The 14,591-nt window shown below is 34.6% G+C and overlaps 3 protein-coding genes across 3 annotated transcripts; 1 reads left to right on the top strand and 2 right to left on the bottom strand.

Moving 5' to 3' along the window:
• Nucleotides 1-456: 456 nt before the first annotated feature.
• LOC105213806 (serine protease 1) lies at nucleotides 457-1,448 on the bottom strand. Its single transcript, XM_011186878.3, has 2 exons — nucleotides 1,138-1,448; nucleotides 457-1,070 (listed from the first exon to the last, which is right to left on the bottom strand). Exons 1-2 carry the CDS (start codon nucleotides 1,410-1,412, stop codon nucleotides 512-514), a joined length of 834 nt encoding a protein of 277 aa, XP_011185180.1. The 5' UTR covers nucleotides 1,413-1,448; the 3' UTR covers nucleotides 457-511.
• Nucleotides 1,449-7,439: 5,991 nt separating this feature from the next.
• Nucleotides 7,440-8,429, top strand: LOC105213814 (serine protease 1). Its single transcript, XM_011186891.3, has 2 exons — nucleotides 7,440-7,733; nucleotides 7,791-8,429. Exons 1-2 carry the CDS (start codon nucleotides 7,477-7,479, stop codon nucleotides 8,353-8,355), a joined length of 822 nt encoding a protein of 273 aa, XP_011185193.1. The 5' UTR covers nucleotides 7,440-7,476; the 3' UTR covers nucleotides 8,356-8,429.
• Nucleotides 8,430-13,410: 4,981 nt separating this feature from the next.
• LOC105213828 (serine protease 1-like) lies at nucleotides 13,411-14,395 on the bottom strand. Its single transcript, XM_011186921.3, has 2 exons — nucleotides 14,096-14,395; nucleotides 13,411-14,029 (listed from the first exon to the last, which is right to left on the bottom strand). The coding sequence occupies exons 1-2, from the start codon at nucleotides 14,350-14,352 to the stop codon at nucleotides 13,471-13,473; spliced, it is 816 nt and encodes a 271-aa protein (XP_011185223.2). The 5' UTR covers nucleotides 14,353-14,395; the 3' UTR covers nucleotides 13,411-13,470.
• Between the last annotated feature and the right edge of the window lie 196 nt (nucleotides 14,396-14,591).

Below are 14,591 nucleotides of genomic sequence, written 5' to 3' on the forward strand. Positions count from 1 at the left end.
GGAAAGTCGCTTGTCATGGCCGTTTGGTATACTTGAAATCTCACTTTTCATTTTTGTATGTTTGCTACTTGACAGCTGCTTGATTGACAGTACGAGTTAAGTGCATTAAGTGCCACCACACCCACTGTCCTGAAGCTCTGTGGTTGCTGCTTATACTTGTACTGGAGATTTAGTGAAGTCTTCTCAAAGGTGTATGTGTTGTTTTCATTGCTATTCTGCAGGAAATCGCAATATTCGCCTCTAGAACAATTTAAGCGGAGTTTAAGAGAGTTAATTTCTCCGGAAGAGAAAACCTAAAGCCAAGAGGTTACACTAAATGCTATTTTATAGTCTGCTTGGGGTATATCCTGACGACATTCTTACTCCATAGAACTCCGAAGCTTTTCCATCTGTAGCAAGCATCTTCACATTTGAACAAAAAACCTTCTCTCCGCCCATAAAATATAGAAACATGTCTTTCACTATTAATCAATCATATATTTTCAGCTATTCATTTATTTATCACAAGATTTTAGTAAGAAACACCGCTGTTGGTCTTGATCCAGTCCAAGTAGCTGGTGACGCGTACAAAACCAGCTGGGGCACCAGATTGGCAACCAGCACGTGAGACAAACGAGGTAACACCGATGAGCACACCATCAGCAACCAATGGGCCGCCAGAGTCACCGCTGCAGGTGGAGGTACCAGCTGGAGTGGCAGTGCAAATAGTCTTCGAGGTAATGGTCAATGAACCGTAGGTCTTGGCGCAGACGCTGTTGTCAATCACTTGCAATTGAGCATACTGCAATTTAGAGTGGACAGCTGAGGCAGAGTCACTGATGAGACCCCAACCGGAAGCAATAGCTTTGGTGCCAGAGTAATTAGAATATGAAGAGGAAATCTTGGGCAGGGAAACCTTTGCAATGGCGCCGCTGAAGGACACGGCTGGGATCTTAATCAGCGAAATGTCGTTGGAGAGAGTGATTGAGTTGTAGCTCTTGTGTTGCACGAAGGCGCTGCTGGAAACGGAGTGAGATACCTTGGGGTTGGTACGCACTGTGGCGCCGAGGTAAACAGTAGCGCTGGAGGCACTGCAATCGAAAGATAGAAGTTGTTTAACATATGAGTATTTCATATAAAGTATAAGTGTTCACATACCCGCTGGTGCAGTGTGCAGCAGTCAAAACCCAGGTGTTATCGATCAGCGAACCACCGCACCACCAACCGCCGCTGCTGCTGCTGAAGCTCAAACCAACCTGGTAGGGGAACTGACCCTCGGCCGCATCTTTACCATTGGTGATGCGTCCCTCAATGCTCTCAGGTTGAGCAAGGATAGCTGCCAAATCGCGCAGAGGCACAGCCTGGTCAGATGGCAGGATGAAACCTGCAGAGGCCGCAGCCACAAACAAAGCCAGAACAACGAACACTTTCATTTTGTTTGAGTATAGAAATACTTCTGATGTTTTTGCGTAAATATCGAGCTTTTATACTCGAAATCGGCCCTCTGGCTTGCGATATGGTCATTCACAAATATCGGTTATCAGATAATGCTCAAGTAGTGAATTCATAAATTGCACGGACTTTACGTTACGCCTATAGGAAATTTATAAATTATACCAGCTATAAAAATACCATAAAATACTGGTCACCTTTTAGACACGTCGCTTTAAAATGTAGCCTTTTATAGCCATCTATAGCTGATATGCGCTTTATAGCAGCGATAACATAAAAATCAAAAGAGAACACTGCTGAGAAACTTTAAATTAAATTAATAATCTTTGCGCATAAATCAAATGATTTGTTTACAAACACATATCAGCCGGCTGATAGCGTCAGAGCTTTATCAATTTACGGCGGCAAGCAGGTTGGTGCGAATTCGCTGTTTTCTTTCGTATATTCACACTCTCTGTCACTGTTATCGCTATTATATTGATTACTCATGTTGTTGCACGATGGAAATGGAATATATAATCAATATATATGCTACACCTCGCTTATCTAAAAATTGCCAAAATCCGACCATAACTTTTCAAGATCCCAGTTATAAGGACCTCAGTATATGTGGCTATATTTCTCATTTTTATTTTCTCACAAATTCATTAACCATACTATTAACATTGTATGCAATTTACAAGCAATTATTACTGAACTCAAATTGAGCGAAAAACAACAACAATTTCAGCCAGAAAGTTTGAAATATCCGAAAGAAACACCAAGCAAATGTTTCGTAGTTGGAAAAGTTAATCAAATAAATATTTCTTTTATTTTTATATTCGCATTCATATTCAACAAAACCAAATACCAGCACCCAGTCATATTGCAAATGCAAAAAATTATACTTTTTGGCTTTGCAACCGCATTGCGATGCCACATTGCAAGCACAAAAGTGAAATATTTGAAAGTCCAACCTCAAATCGTTTCTGAAAGTGGCAAACTTTGTTGAGCAAACAAATCAGCAGCCGCCGACTGATGGAACAAAGACAAGTGCAACCAACAAATAAACCACTCAACTAACCAACAGCAATCAACTTTGTTGTCTCACTCGACCAACGAGTCAAACGAGCAGACAGTCTTCTGCACAGTCGACGGCAAAAGGCAATGCGTTCATACGAAAACCAATCAAAGCCCGTTACGTCGATTGATTGTTGGATTTTGGAATTTAGGTATATATTGAGGAGAGCATACAATAATTGAGTGATATTTACTGGCATTAGATGTGTCTCCTTTAGAAAGCTTAAAAATCTTTGGCTTCTATATTTTATAAGGGTTCTTAAGGCCTTTGAGGTGTATGGGTAACTGTAAAAATCGTTGCTGGATAACTGAGATGCTATAAATATTCCATAAACCTTTCTGAAAAATATTCATTTTGAGTCAGATCTACAAGTTTTTATAATTACATTTCTAAAACTAAAATAATTTTTAAAAATTTTCTGACACTTAAACGAACTGTTTACTTAGTAACTTAAATGACTAACAGAAAAGCATTCAAAATGCAATATTCTGTACTGAAATACCACTATAGCCACATATATATGCAATAAGTTTCCTAGCGCATCCGGTTTTATGCTTTTTGTAAACTCATATTCTATTACACCGCCTGCCAATGCTTAATAGCGCGCCATTTTTTCACTCATAACACTTTTCCCTGCCATTTCTATTTATTCTGTTCCATTTACGTTTAGCCATATTTTCAACTGCAAAACGGGGCACCACTCCTTGCAGCACCACAGCAAGCTGTTAGCTTCCGCTCTGCTTTGTCGCCTTTAACCCCTGCCACGTTGCTGTTGTTGCACCATTATATATGTAAATTCATTTGTGTCACAAACGTTCTCTTCCTGCGTGTTGACACACTTGTGGCTTTTCAACAGGCGACCCACGGACCCCATGCTGTGCCACTAACCACACCGCTATGATTTTTTGCTTTGTTTTCCACACTCTTCTCCGCCGTTTATGCATGCATCACTGCTGGCCATAGACGGCGCGCTCTACTTGATTTGTCGACACGCTTTCGACGTGTCGGACTGTTTTGAATATTACAATATGCGAGATTATATGGTAACATATTTCAATAAATTACACTTTTATAACTAAAGTTACAGGCACGCCTACCCAGTGACTAGGCACTAAGCGTCAAATAAGTACAAGCATGTTCATATGTTGTTACCCGCATGGGTGTACCGATGTGTATTACATATATGCCTTTGCAAGTGTATGTGTATTTTTATAGCGCGCGGATATTCTATAAAACTTTGACAATTGTGTTTAAAAATGTCGTTGCTGTAAGGCACATACTGCATTGTATATAATTCTAGTTGGCAAAACTGCCTCGTTTCGCCTTTTGTATGTGTAATGAAATTAAATGAAAGTTTATGCTATTAACGAGTGCTCTTTGTATGAAGAGCGTGTTAAAATGGGGTGGTTCGAAGAAGATTTTGTAAATATTTAAAAGAAATTAAAACATTTAATGAAAAAAATTAAAATTGTATTCTTGGCAAAGGTTTTAACAAAACAATTTTTTAAATTAATTTTTATTTAATTTAATTTAATATAATTTATTTTAATTACACTGAAACTTCCATAACTCGAACTTCTATAACTCGAAGATCTCCATAACTCGAACACTTGAACCGGCAATAGTGTTTAGAAGTGGTAATAGAAGGCAACTTTCATACAAATTTCCTTCCATAAATCGAACTTTTTGATAAGGGTATAATACAAAATTTCAAATTTTACTGTCGGGGCAGAATTTTAAAAGAGCCCCTCTATACATATCGTATGGAGGCGACCAAAAATTTCATAATACACTTAGGAATTGCAAAAATCATGTAAAAAAGCATGAAATGCAAAATTACAGAATACATGTTTTAACATATGAACATAAAACTTTATGCGAAGTAAATAAATAAAAATGGGTACAAATATTTTTTTACAGCTTTTTGAAAAATGTAATTTTAATTAATTTTTATTTAATTTTATTTTATTTTATTTTATTTTATTTTATTTTATTTTATTTTATTTTATTTTATTTTATTTTATTTTATTTTATTTTATTTTATTTTATTTTATTTTATTTTATTTTATTTAATTTAATTTAATTTAATTTAATTTAATTTAATTTAATTTAATTTAATTTAATTTAATTTAATTTAATTTAATTTAATTTAATTTAATTTAATTTTATTTAATTTTATTTAATTTTATTTAATTTTATTTAATTTTATTTAATTTTATTTAATTTAATTTTATTTTATTTTATTTTATTTTATTTTATTTTATTTTATTTTATTTTATTTTATTTTATTTTATTTTATTTTATTTTATTTTATTTTATTTTATTTTATTTTATTTTATTTTATTTTATTTTATTTTATTTTATTTTATTTTATTTTATTTTATTTTATTTTATTTTATTTTATTTTATTTTATTTTATTTTATTTTATTTTATTTTATTTTATTTTATTTTATTTTATTTTATTTTATTTTATTTTATTTTATTTTATTTTATTTTATTTTATTTTATTTTATTTTATTTTATTTTATTTTATTTTATTTTATTTTATTTTATTTTATTTTATTTTATTTTATTTTATTTTATTCTATTTTATTTTATTTTATTTTATTTTATTTTATTTTATTTTATTTTATTTTATTTTATTTTATTTTATTTTATTTTATTTTATTTTATTTTATTTTATTTTATTTTATTTCATTTTATTTTAATCTACTTCATATAAACATTTTTTCGAACCACCCTTCAGCCATTTATTATATAAGCATTCATTTATTTTTATTCATTTATCCGGCGACTTTCTTTTGTAACTTTATTTCGTTGTACTACATTCCGCATTTACGCGCACGATTTAAATTTCCATAAACAAATTACAAAGAAGCAAAAACAAAGAGCGACAGCACAAAGCTCACGTGTTTAACAGTTGTTAAAATGTTTGTAATGCCGCACACTTGCCAGCATTAACACAATGTACATATACATATATACGAGTGTGTTTGTGTATGTGCACCAACAGCCGTTTGAATGGCAAACTTTCGCACACATACACACACATCCTAGTGTATAAGCTTCCGTGTTAAACATAGGCTCAATGACTGCCGGTGTGGCGGCAATTTTTCATGCAGCCGCTTCATGACACGTATACGCCGTGTGGTACCTTTTGAGCGCAATCGCGTTTTTATTCATTGCAATTCATTTGCGTGTAAATATGCTCACAGTGTATGCAATATATTAAGTAAAAACGAAAACACTGAGTGTCAGGCCAATGTGAAAGCTGCCCGCCGTAATAAAATTGTGTATAAATATTTGTGTAATTGTGACGCGGTGTGCATGTGAAAAATAAATATCATAGTTAAATGAGCGCGCCATAAAAAAACGCTGAAAAATATAATCAGTTAAGTAAAGCTGACGTATGCGCACAAAGGCTTATTATGTGCATGTGTGAATGCCGTAAGTTGTTCGCATTTAATTTAATTATTTTAACACAAAAATCCGGCCGCTGAAAACAAAAAAAAAAAACAAAACACAATGCGAAATATTAACGCAATGAGGCCTTTATAGCGCTGCAGTAGGTGAAAATGTATCTTTATGCACGTGCTGCACTGCCGTACATTGGAAAAAATAATAAAAATAATATGGCCAATTATTTTTTGCACTTATTTTTCGCCCTGCTCACCAGCCAATGCAACTTCTGCTATCTTATATAGCCGGTATATAGTTTACAGTATTACAAACATTTAATTGTATGCTGGCCAACAAAAAAATGCTATCTTTATTTTAGCTTGCTTCAAACATTCATATGAAAATCTACTGGCCTACACTGCGTATGAGTAACTCTAATATTTACTTTGAACGAGTAAAACATATAAAATTCGATATATTCATTCTTATTTTGAAAATTTTTATTTTTCAGTCGGAAATTACAGCAATTCTGAGCATTTAATTAAATTCAATTTGGCTGTAAACCAATGAATTGAATTTATCATTGAGTTTTAATAGAGCAATACAAATATTTAACGATGTGAAAAAAACATCAAATTATTTTGTTTACTAAACACCTACAATTTGTTATTACTCTCATAAATATTTATTCGTTTATATGGTTGACCAAAAAATTTACGGGTTATCAATTCAGTTTGAGCTTTGTTTAGTAGCATTTATAAATTTAAATTGTATTCTTTGTAGTAGCATACATTTAGGCGATTTAAATATAAAATATTGCATGTAAGACTGGGAGTAGCAAGTTTTTCGAATATATTATATATTCAAGCCGTTCGACAGGAGAAAGGTGACCTATTTTTATCAAAGCTAAAATATTAAATGATATATTCAGCATAAAATTCAAAATTTCACTAGGTCGAAAACGTTTTCATAATAAAATATATTATATATTGACTGATACAAAAAATAATACAACCATAGGTTCTGTAAAATAGTCTTGTAACATACCAAATATAAATAACTTCACGCCTGAAGAAAGTCCGACCTTGCAAATATACTTATCGATTAAACAGTTGAATCAAGAAGAAGACGCTAATGCCATTTCAGGCATTGAGACTTCACGGCACTAGTAAACCATAAAGAAATATGAACAAAAACATAATAATTGAATTGAACTTATCTATTAATATCGGCGTGGTATTACCATATGCAACGTTAAGAACGCCATATCTATAAGATTTATGGCACAACAACTCATTCCTTCATACGTCATTCAGTGATTTGCAAGTTTACATTGCAGACGATCAAAAAGTAGGGAAATTCCAAATTAGAGGTAGTGACACATATATATTTGAGTATATAAAGAGCTTGATAAGCGAATCGTCATAAATTAGTGGATTTATATTTAAATACGTGCAATCACAAGTACTTTTCGCGTACATTTCATGCATTACCACAAGAAAAACTCCAGCAATTAGAACTCGCATGCCTATAAAAACCTGATACAGCGATTGAGAAAGTATCATTAGCTCTTCAGTGTCGCAACATGAAGTTCCTAGTAGTTTTCACTTTGCTCTTGGCTTCGGCCTACGCTTCGCCAGTACTCTACCAACGTACGTTGGATGTACCCGTTGTGGAGGACAGTTTAGAAGGACGCATCACCAACGGTCAGCTGGCCGCTCCTGGTCAGTTCCCGTATCAAGTTGGACTCTCCTTGAAATTGAACGTTCTCTCGTCAGCCTGGTGTGGTGGTTCTTTGATTGGCAACTCATGGGTCCTCACTGCTGCTCACTGTACCGATGGGTAGGTTATAATATTTCTTTGTTTTATAATTTTTACTCATTTTTTATTCTCTTGTAGTGTTAAATCCATAACTGTTTACTTGGGTGCAACTGTCCGTACATCGGCCGAAATTCAATTCACCGTATCCAAGAGCGACATTATCATCCATGAAGAATGGGATGCCGAAAAACTGAAAAATGATATTTCTCTTATCAGAATTCCATCAGTTTCCTACTCCAGCCGTGTACAACCGGTGAAATTGCCCTCAATCTCGAACTCCTACTCTACCTATGTTGGCGAAACTGCTGTTGCCTCCGGTTGGGGACGCATCAGCGATTCTGCATCTGGTGTGACAAATGATTTGCGTTATGCTGTCGTGCAAGTGGTTGCCAACTCTGTCTGCGCCAATACTTATGGTTCCTCGGTTGTGTATCCATCTACATTGTGTATCTCTACCGCCGGCGGTATCTCCACTTGCAATGGTGACTCTGGTGGCCCATTGGTTGCATCCTACTCCAACGTACAGATCGGTTTGACTTCATACGGTGCTCGTGCTGGCTGCGCTAAGGGTTATCCAGCTGCATTCACCCGTGTCACCAGCTACTTGGATTGGATTAAATCCAACACCGGCATTTCTGCTTAAGTTTTTTGTTCTGACATACTCGTCTATATGGAAAATGGTTATAAATTGAATAAAGCATACTTTGAAACAAAAAATACTGTTCATTTATTTTTTGAAAGTGCTAAATCTCCTTTACAGCTTCACAACCTGTGTTCTCACTCAAAAACGATTTCAAATTATTTTTCACGATAAATATATTATAATCTCTCTAAAATCATGGCTTTTACTATGAAGTGATAAAGTTTGTTCAAGAAATAAAATATTTTTTATGCAATTCTAATATAGATTTAGTTGTAATAACAACAATAAAAATATTAAAACTGTCAGCAGCAAACTATACAATTCCACTTTGGGCTAATTCTAGTATTTCCAAAAATATTGGCCAAAACACAATTTCCAAACAAAGCACACAAGTGGCTTATAAAATAATTGGAAATATTCACTGGCAGCAATAAAATGGCCATCACATATTATTCTATATGGCCGCAGCAGTGAAGGGCTAATAGAAACAAAACTTACTAATTCCAAATGCTACAGTTGCCAATGACAAACCCGTTAGCACTACACATACAAAAAACAAACAAATGCACTCACCTGTCAGACACACATATTCAATAAAAACCAATTATAAAACAATACTCACAACAATAATATGGATAAATGGCAAGCAAATAGAAAAGGCAATTGTTCAATACAACTTGATGATTGTGATTGCGACAACAATGATTGCACAAACGGCAGACAATGGCAAATAAAATGCAATATACAAAGAGGATATTCATGAAAATATTTATTTGTTACAACAAGTGGGAAAGCGGCTTATGGCAGCAAACTTGTAGGTTTCTATATTTAGGCATACATACATATATATTATATTTATATATATTCATATGAAGGTAGCTATTAATAGTTAATTCCGTGTGGGCTTTGTGTAGTACACTTGGTTGTTGTTGTAGCCACAGATATATGCTTTTAATATTAGATAGGTTCGTTGGGAAAATACTTCATTTCCAATAGAAAATTTATTAAAGTTAGAAATAGGAATCGAATTTGAAATTCTTTGAATAAATACTAATTATACTCTTGCAACAAAGTTGCTAAGACAGTATAATAGTTTTGTTCACATAAAACTAAACGAGTCCACAACTTTGCTTCCGCCGTTTTATAATAGATGTCTCTAGGGTCAAGCACTGGTCGATTAAATCGATTAAATCGTTTTATATCGATCTTGGACATTTGTGTCAACATTAACCCAACAAAATATTTGTAGAGATCTGTTTGCATCCCAAACTTATTCTCAACCAAAAATATTATTTTTTGAGCCGAATTCTCGACATTTGCGGGAAATTTTTCTTTTCTTTTTTAATTCCAAGAAAAGTGCGGCTGAGGCTCATCGACATTTGTTACCGTTTTTATACAAAAAAAAACTTAAATTTACAAAAAAAAACGGCAGAAGCAAAGTTGTAGACCTAATAGATATAGGGTTATACATACATGTATATACCAAAGTGATCAGGGTGAAGAGTGGATTTCTAATCCGAATGTCTGTCCTCGTAAACCACAAGAACTATATAATTCAAATTCTTCAGCGTCGTTTCTTTTAGGTATTCGGATTATAACCACGCCCATCTCCCATACAAAGGTTATGTTGAAAACCACTAAAAATGCTTTCATTCAGTAAAGGAAAACACTAGATACCTTAAATTTCATTATTAAGAAGGTACAAAAGAGCTACACTCAAATTGGTATACAATATTTAAAATGGGCGTGGTTCCGCCCACTTATAGGTTAAAACCATATCTCCGAAACTACTCCACCAATTTCAATGAAATCGGTTCATAATATCTTCTTGGCTTTCCAATGATATGTCATGAAAATAGTCCAAATCGGTTCAGAACCACGCCTACTTCCCATATTCCAGAACTTTGAAGGCGATCTGAATCGTTTACTTTACAATATATAAAGTAAGCACTAATGAACATATCAGAACAGAACTAGGCATAAATACTGCATTTATAGTGTGGCATCGCTCTTCTAAAAATCTTCGAAATCGCTCCATAACTTTTCAAGGCTCCATATATCGAACATGAGGACCTCAGTGCTTCTCATTTTTTTTTAACGAAAATATAGGTAAGCCTCTTAGCTATTTTGAAGAAATTCAGAGGGAATATCTGTCTTTTAATAATATGTCTCCGTGCCTAAAATGCGTGAAATCGGTCATAACTTCCCCTAGCTCCCATATATTTAATATTAGGGGTTTCAATACCATATACCATATATATGACGAATATGTGGGTCAAACTGTGTGTTATATAATATAAATAAAGTTAAATAAATAAATTGCGAGAGTATAAGATGTTCAGTGACACCTGAACTTAGACCTTCCTTACTTGTTTTAATTTTAATTTTTTCTGGTAGTCTTTCAACTGCCATTTCGAAACTCAGAAGTGTATTTTTTTTACTTTCGTGAACCTTACAATACATACTATAGAATGGATGAAAAAAATATATATGTTTAATATATAATTTTTAGGCTATTTAGACATTTGATGTACGGAATATGGTCAGTAACAACCAAATGAACTTTATAACATGCGAATATTTAAGTATACATCCTACCGCACAACACCACTAACTGACGCACCAACTGTACATCATTCACAGGTGCCAGCAGAGAGAGATAAAAAAAGGGTGAATGATAAAGTGCCGTATAACTAACGAACAAATGATGAAGTGTTGCCGCTGGGGGACGAACAAGTGTGTTCGAGACACACGTAAGAGTTGTTAGACGAAGTAGCTCGTAATTAAACCGTCATTAGTGCACTGCCAGGCAAGTGGGTGAAAAAGATGGATGGCAAGTTGGAGTGCAAAATAATTATACTGATGCGAAAGTTTTGACCTGTTCGAAGGTATGCGTAGATACATATATTTGCACACATGGCTTTTGGGGTACCAATAGTAGAGCGGAAAGCAAAGTGTATTGAAAAAATAAAAATAAATAGAAATCTCTTGCTTTAGTATTCTCTTCTCTGGCTTTAGTTGGCATTGGCTGACTGTAATCATTATAATGAAAAATAAAAAGTACACAAAGGAGTAATAGAAAAAATGGCATAATAGAAACCGACTATCAAATCGCATACAAAAGCAGCTAAGTCAATGCGATTGCTGCAGCGTAAAACATACCCAGCTCCGGTTGTATGAAAGCTAGCTGATTGACAACATCAAAGCGCATATTTTTTTCCGAAATGCAACAAGTTTTCTACTACTAAAAGAAAGAAAAGGCTACAAAGTAGAACAGCAATTGCAAAAAAACTCGACTGCACTTTCAGCTGTAAAATGCATTACGACTTGACTGTTGCGCGTTTCAATTCGCCTTTATGCCTTTATGGTTGCTAGAAAAAGTGCGCATGTGCGTATGCGTGAAACCCAATCACTCTGGCAATTTGAGGCTGCCACATAAGTGGGAAATGCTTTCGTTGCTTAACCTTTTCACACCAATACGAATTGCAAATTCGCTATTTTCATTGCTTTGCTTTCGGCTGCAAATCGATTTGCGTGTAAAGTGGTGCCACAAAGCCAAACAAACTGATTGCTCTTAAGCACGCATACGCCATGACGCACCAACGATTCGCATTTGCTATGAAATGTTGAGCTCGAGTGTTAAAGAAATTTGTGCTTATAAGTCATAAAGTAAAAATATTTTTTACTAGGAAGTGTTTTACTTTCTCAATAAGCTGAGTTAGATGGCGACTTTAAAGCTTGTACAAAAATGAGTTGCAAGATTCGGCTGTATAATAAGATTAGTGATACTTTCTCAGCGTTTTAAAGATAATTTATTGATATACATAAATGCATCTCTTTGTCGACAAAATTGCTAAGAAAGGCTTTAGATATTCCTTACAATAGTTTATAGGTGTGCTGTGCCACCGAAATGTGTCTATATCAAGCAGAAATGGAAAAGACACCAACCGTTCTTTCTTTTGGTATTTGTTAATAATAAGTGTGCCTAAAAGTATGCCATATAGATATATATAATCGAAAGAATCATGAAAAAGAACGGATTGAGAACTATATATAGATAGAATATAGTTATAACATAGGCCGACATACTTCCTCAAAAATATTTTCTAGCATTGATATTTTTTTTTTTTAGCATTGACACTTTTTTTTTTTTGTAAAAAATCTCCAACTCTTTATCAGTATAATACTAAATACTGTAAAAAATTATTACAGCAAAAATTACCTGTTTATATTCATAACGAAACCTTCATTAACATACATATGTGCAAACATCCCTGCATGTGCCCACTTTAAGCTTGAGCCTTAAAGACTACCCAACCAACGTAGTAATGTGTGGAAAACAAAGTCCGTAGAAAAAACAATCGGAAAATTTCCTAGAAGGGAAAAAATACGTTGAAGTGCTTTAGTGAAATGAGTTGGAAATACGAAATCATTATCATTTGACACAAGCTGAATCTGGAAAATTGAAATCAAATCATTTTACGTGCTGTGCATGCAAAATGCAGAAATACACTTAACAGTAATACTGATATGAAACAAAGGCAGACAAACGACTCTGTGAATGGATGGCAACAACACTATACTGGCGCATTAGCACATAGCAACATTTCAACCCTGTGGAAAAAAGGAAAACAAATACACTTTAGACACATAAGCATACATATACGAAGCTCCTGACAAACTGGAAAAACAACAACAAAAAATCCATATATCTGTAAGTAGCATTGTAGCAAATTCTTCGCAAGCACACACGTTCTAAGTAAGTATGTGTCTTTAAGTGCAACAGAAATTACAAATAAAGCCTTAATATTCACAAAGGAAGCCGTTAACCAATTGTGCTATACTACACTTTATCATAACATTATGTAAAATTCTGGTAATTTTAGATTTGACTCCAGATTGATACTGTCTCATCTTCACTGTCAGTATATTACACCGATTAGATTAAGTTTTCCAACAACAAGTGTAAAATATGGTTGTTTTCCTTCTAAAGTTTCAAGAAACTAAACAAGAGATGCTAATTCATTCACTTTAAAAATATAACACAATGTAGACTTCTTTTTACCACTAAGAGCTCGGAGTTTTATTAAGCAAATTCACAATATATCTATTAATTTAATAGTATGCAATACCGGTGACACCACGGATCCAGTCCAAGTGACGGCTGACACGTTGGAAACCAGCTGGAAGACCAGCGGTGCAACCGTTGGCAGCAACGAATGAAGTGACACCAATCAACACTTGGTTGTTGTCCACAGCCAATGGGCCACCAGAGTCACCACCGCAAGTTGAGCGACCGCCGTGTGTGGCAACACAGATGGTGTTGTCGGTGACAGTACCTCTGCCATAGACGTTAGCGCATTCGTTGTTGGAGATCACCTGAACACTGACGTATTGCAAATGATCTTGATTGTTGCCCGAGGTGCCACCCCAGCCAGAAGCGGTAGCCCATTGACCCTCATAATTGCTGTAGTGGTTGAAGGATGGCAGTCTGATCGCTTGAATGTTACCAGAGAAAGAAACAGAGTGAATCCAGAGAAGGGTGACATCGTTGTCCAGAGTATTAGAGTTGTAATGGGGGTGCTGGTGAATGTCCTGGGAGTGGATGGTGGTTGCGTATTGGTTACCATTAGAACGTACTACGCTACCCAAGTAGACGGTGATAGTGTGAGCGCTGTAAAGAAGGATGAAAAGTTATTTAAAAAAAATGATATTACCATTTTTTCGAGCCGTATTTTACCCATCAGTGCAGTGAGCGGCAGTCAGAACCCAATTTTGTCCAATCAATGAACCACCACACCAGTAATTGCCTTGATGCTTTTGTAGAAGTAAACCAGCTTGATAGGGAACCAAACCATCCCAAGCGTAATCACCGTTGGTGATGCGTCCTTCCAAAACTGAAGACTCGGGCAAATCCTCGATGAAAGCGGTCTTCTCGTAGACCGGACTTGCGTTGGCTACAGCCACAGCGAGAGCTAAGACAAGTAGGAACTTCATGTTGATTGGTTAAGTTTAGTGAAATTACTATGACTGCATTGAATTCAACCGTTCCTTTTATAAGTCAATGCAGCGGAAACTGTTGAAATATCTCAATCAGTTATCAACACTTTAAGACTGATGAAGATAGTAAAATCTCGATTAGAAACATAAATTTCTCTACATTTATATTATATTGAGTATAAATCACTGTTATCATGGAAATTGTATTTTCGAGATTTACGCATTAGTACTCAAAA

The sequence above is a fragment of the Zeugodacus cucurbitae genome, chromosome 4 (assembly GCF_028554725.1).
Source record: "Zeugodacus cucurbitae isolate PBARC_wt_2022May chromosome 4, idZeuCucr1.2, whole genome shotgun sequence".
NCBI classification, from domain to species: domain Eukaryota; kingdom Metazoa; phylum Arthropoda; class Insecta; order Diptera; family Tephritidae; genus Zeugodacus; species Zeugodacus cucurbitae.